The following is a 5,271-nucleotide window of genomic DNA, read 5'->3' as shown; positions in this document are numbered from 1 at the left end:
TTTGCCCATTTTTTAATAGGATTATTTGTCTTTTTGTTGTAGAGGTGTTGGATTTTCTTGTAGATTATGGAGATTAGACCTTTGTCTGACTAGTACTGTCCAAGAAAGAGCTATTTTTAAATGATGAGCTTTAGGAGAGCAAGCACAAATATAACTCACTAATTTGCCATGTTCAACAAATTATCACTTGGAGGCTGACAAAACTAAGGAAAAGCAGTAGCCATTGGTTAAACAAACCAATTATTGTTGGTTAAGAACAGAAACAAAAGCACTGATTTTTGTTAGAAACCTAATTCATATGAAATGGCAGGTGAACAATGGGCAGAACAAATACCAAGAAATGCCTCTTTCTAGGATGGTCTCTCTAAAGAGCTTCATCCTGCTAAGAGGCATTTCTCATTATTGGTTTTCTAATCCTTGAAGGTAGCCAAGACTTGGAGCTTTCTATGCCAAGACAAGTAGGATAGTGTCTTAGGCTGGATTCTCTAGAGAAGCAAAACCAGTAAAGTGTATAAATGTGTATACATAGATTTATATCAAGGAAATGGCTCATGTGGTTGTAGAGGCTGGAACATCCCAAGTCCGTGGATCAGGATAGAGGCTTCTCCTGATTCACATAGCCGCAGGGGTTGGTAAACCTGAAATCGGCAGGTTGGAGAGCAGGGCTCTTGCTCACAGGCTATGAAGATCAAGGAATCCCAAGATCAGCAGGCAAGACCACAGGTGAGCTGCTGGCTCAAGTCCCAAGAACCAGAGGTCAGACAAACAGGAGCCAGCTGCAGGATCCAGAGTGAGTAAAAGCCCCTGAGCCTTGCCAGAAAGTCCACTTATATTCAGATGCAGGGCACACGCCCAAGGAAACTCCCTTTCAACTGACTGGCTACTCACAGCAGATCCCATCATGGGGGTGATCACATATCAAATCTCAACAGGGAAGTGATACAACATTATACAACTGCTGAAACACTGAGAATCATGGCCCAGCCAAATTGGCACACAATCTTAACCATCACAGATAGCAAAAGTGATTCTTGGGCAAAGGGCTGATTTCAGATTCATTTTGTGACCTTGTGCAAACCACTTGCAAATAAATGGACAGAGAAGCACGTCAACCTCCTCCCCATGGCTCAACCTATGAAATTTTGGTTGATATTTGTTAAACCTTTATTTATAAAGTATTAGGTGACAAATTTTTTCAGATACGCCCCCATGGTGGAAAATGGGTAAATTTGAGTGCAGAGAATTCGTGCTGAGACCCCTGAAATCCTATCACAAGTAACTCCTCCTGCCTACCCACATCTCTTGAAATCTGCTCTCAAAATAATTTGGTATCTGTCAGGTGCAACTTGGTTTGAATTTAACTCAGACTTCCTGAGGCATTTACATTTTAATCCTGCTTTCTAATGGTGGAATGTACGGTGATATTCTCAATTGAAGATTTCAGTTATCAGTGGGCAGGTGATGGTGATGGGAGCTGATGTGCTAGGCAGGGAGAAGGGCAGAGGGCAGAGAGTTCTCCAGGAACAGGAAATTACCCTACATCCATTCGACTCTCTTGACAACAAAGCTGCCCTTTAGGCTGCCACAACAAGCTTCTCATGTCCCTATCAAGACTAGGTTTGGGTTTTTAATGATTAAAATAAAAACTCCCCTATCATTGTATTGTGTCATTGTTTCACTGTCCCCCTTCACTACCTGAGGGGAGTGTGCACCCATACACACACAAAACTTTCTATAGGCCCAGCTGCAGACATGGTCACATGGCCATTTTCCACCAAAACTTCTAGAATAAAATGTATGTAAGTATAAAGGTGCAGAGCCTTTAGATATGCTGCAGCCTTTAGTTGTCTAGGGCAAACCTGGATGGAGAACTGGAGGTGGTTGGGGTGTTGGTGATATTTATTTTCTGAGTAATGATGAAATAATCACAAATCCCAAGAGGGGCACCCCTCAGGGATCTCCCCCAAGAACTAGGTGAGAGTTCCACCACGGCAATTTTCCATCCTTGGTCAGCCCTCTCAGAGTGAGTTCCCAAATCCTCAGCTACTGAAGAGGCAACATCTGCCCATCAGCCTCATCTTTCTTTGCCTCCTTCATACAAGCTTCAGATGTTTTTCCTCTGAGACAGGCAAAGGTTTCTGCTGGTGGATGGAGACCTCTGGTGCTAGAAGCTCTGAGGCTTGATTTTTGAAGGAACTCTCAATGTTGAAAATCCCTGTGGTACCCCAGCCTTAGAAAATATCACTTTGATGTGTAAGTGAGATCGCCCCGTGCCTGGAAAGAGGTCTTCTATCCCTTTTATGAGGTTGGTTGGTGTGACTTCTGGATTTTTTTGTTTTTCCAGCGAATGCTAACAGTGATTATATGGAAGTCTTGCCTTGAAGATAAGGAGATTGGACAAAGCAAGTTAGAGAAGAGATGAAGTGACCCTGCTTCTCCTGTAGGTACAGATCTGGAATGCCAAACTCTTGTGGATAAATTCAGCCTCTCTTGGTCTAGGTAATTGAAGATGTTCTGTCCTCCAGCCTTAGAGATGTCACTCCCCATGTCCCTGCCTCCCAGGCATACAGCATGAGAAGCTTCGAAACCCCTCTCCACCTCTCACTCTTCTTTCATGGAGTGGGATAGCCTGAACCCTGAACCTATTCTTCTCGACTTGTTAAAAGCACTATCATTACATCATGGTTGACACCCTCTTTCCAACTGGGCAATCAGAGGGGCAGCTTTATACAAAGGAGACTGCACTTGGCGGTGAGTTACAAGCCCTGAGTTCCCGTCCTACCTCCATCATTGGCTATGGGACTTCGAACAAACACTTCCCCTCTCTGGGTCTGAGTTTCCTCGCTTATAAAGCAAGTGGCTAGACTAAAGGATACACAACTGTCCCAGCTCTCTGCTGGGCTGGTTTTATCAGGTGGTGTTGGAAAGTCCCAGAGCGATAAAGATGTATACAGGACCAGCCATCACATTCTGTACACCTGCCTGCACTGGTCTCAGTAATCGTGGGAACCCTGACTTTACAGTTCAGCTGATAGAACTCTCACCCACCCTTCTCCCTCAGCCTGCGTTACTGCCCATTCAGCTCTTCTCCTTTTTAATGTCGATCTTCCTGCCGAACATTGCCCTGGAAGCAGTTTCTTCCTGGTTTTGCCTAATTCCACCTCTGCACCAACCACCTCTGCTGCATGGATGGTTCTCTACAGTGATGTATGTGGAGAGTGAAAAAGATATTCTCCTATGTGTGACTCTGGTTCTCCACTAGGTTCTAAGGACAGGCCACCAAAGCAAGGCTGGGACTTCCTGGTATCCTCCACAGTGTATAGAAATGTGTGCTACACAGAGCTTGTGCCCAGGAAAAATTCATGGAAGTTACTCACTGGAAGCCCATTCCTGAAGGATTTGCTGAATTGGTTTCTACGTCCCTTTGAATTTCTCTGCTGGTTCAAAATGTTAACTAAAACCTGGTTAGTTCAGAACGTACCGAATCCTATCTATGCCCTTTCTGTTCCCCATTTTCAAATCAGAGTGTTTCCTTTTACCCCAATGGCCAGTAAGCCAGGTTGTTTGTGCTCTCGGGTCACAACAATCCATGGCTGCTAACAACTAAAAACAAAAGCAATTGCCATCAGGTCATCTCCAACTCATGGTGACCCCATGTGTCTCCGAGTAGAACTGTGCTCCACAGGGTTTTCAATGGCTGATTTGAACCTTCACTCTTTCTGTCAGCGGCTCAGCATATTAACCGTTTGCACCACCTTGAGACTCCAACTAAACGAAAAGCAAAAAGCAGCCATATTCAGAGAGCTAAGGGTGCCAAGTCCCCTTGGTTCAGTGAACAAAAGAAGTAAGCCAACTCCCTGGGGTTCTGTTCTATGTCTTTGATTCTCCTTCCATGGCGTTAAGAAGCATGTCCCAGTTTCCAGAGCCTACAGCAATCCTTAGCTCAGAAACTATGTTCAATAGTATTTTTTGAATAAATGGATACATCAGTCCAGAAAAGGTAGTCACTCATTCTGGATAACAGAGATTTGCTTGAGTTTTGTAAATTTCAAAATCCATTACATGGGGAAAATTTGATCAAGATCCTTTCATTATCGCGCTCCTAAAAGTTATTTCCTCTTTTCCAAGCATCTATGCATAGCATCTTGCACAATACTTGGTCCATAGTGGGCATTCAGTACATTTCTCAAATGAGCAAGCCACATTTAATGGCTGATGTTGATGTCATGCTGTAAATCCCTGAAATTTTTGAAGACCCAGAATACCAGGTAACATTAGGAACAGCTGAAATACCTAGGTGTGTGGGACTGGAAGAGGGAAGACTTAAGAAACTGTAACAGCTATTACAAGTGTTTGAAGTGCTGTTTTGTGAAATAGGGAGTAGAATCACTCGGTACAATGCCAGACAGCAGAACTTGGACCAATGACTGGTTGTTCATAGAACAGCAGTTTTCAGTCAAATATAAGAATGAACTCTGGACCCACTAGAGCTATCCTTATGCTCTAACATTTTATGTTGTAGTTCAAGTTGAGTGTGATATTTTCCAAGGATGTAGGAGAGAGGATTCTTGCCCTGGGAAGAGATTAGACTGGCTGACTGCTAAGGTACTTTCCAAGTCAAGGATAATAGGATTCTACTCTCTTAACAATTACAGTGGGAATCATCTTCTTTTTTGTTCCCAGCTAGGTATGAAGAGTTGAATTAATCACACTCCTTAGTTCTTAATTCACTCTAACCATTAGATCATGCAAGGCCCTTCATTTGTTTTATTTCATTTTTCTTGACTTCATGTCTAATCCCCATTCCCAATTTTCACTCCCACCAATAGAAACCAGTTCTATACTATCTGCTATATGTCCTTGGGTATGTATGTGCCCTTGCAGAATATATAGTGTTGGTTGTGAATATCTATCTTTTACATTTACATAAATGGTATTGCTGCAAAAGACCTCTTGTAAGGGTTAAAAAGCAAAGATGTCACTTTGGATTAAGGTGTGCCTGAGCCAAGCCATGTGTCTTAGTTATCTAGTGCTACTATAACAGAATTACCACAAGTAGATGGCTTTAAAAAACAAAAATTTATTCTCTCACAGTTTAGGAGGCCATAAGTCTGAATTCAGGGTGCCAGCTGCAGGGGAAGGCTTTCTCTCTCTGTCGGCTCTGGGAGAAGGTCCTTGTCATCAATCTTCCCTTGGTCTAGGAGCTTCTCAGCACAGGGGCCCCAGGTCCAAAGGATGCACTCCACTCCTGGCTCTTCTTGTTTGGTGTAA

At 43.3% G+C, this 5,271-nt stretch overlaps 1 protein-coding gene across 1 annotated transcript in view; it reads left to right on the top strand.

Annotated features, from left to right (window-relative positions):
• SH2D1B (SH2 domain containing 1B) overlaps positions 1–4,763 on the top strand; it is a 31,696-nt gene extending 26,933 nt beyond the window's left edge. Inside the window, exon 4 of the mRNA XM_004385753.2 lies at positions 2,345–4,763. Within this exon, the coding sequence (XP_004385810.1) occupies positions 2,345–2,382 (38 nt within the window). The 3' untranslated portion in view covers positions 2,383–4,763. The remainder of the gene's footprint in view (positions 1–2,344) is intronic.
• The last annotated feature ends 508 nt before the right edge of the window (positions 4,764–5,271 follow it).

This window comes from Trichechus manatus, unplaced genomic scaffold (genome assembly GCF_000243295.1).
Source record: "Trichechus manatus latirostris isolate Lorelei unplaced genomic scaffold, TriManLat1.0 scaffold00145, whole genome shotgun sequence".
Classification (NCBI taxonomy): Eukaryota; Metazoa; Chordata; class Mammalia; order Sirenia; family Trichechidae; genus Trichechus; species Trichechus manatus.
This window is presented reverse-complemented; position numbering and strand designations above follow the sequence as displayed.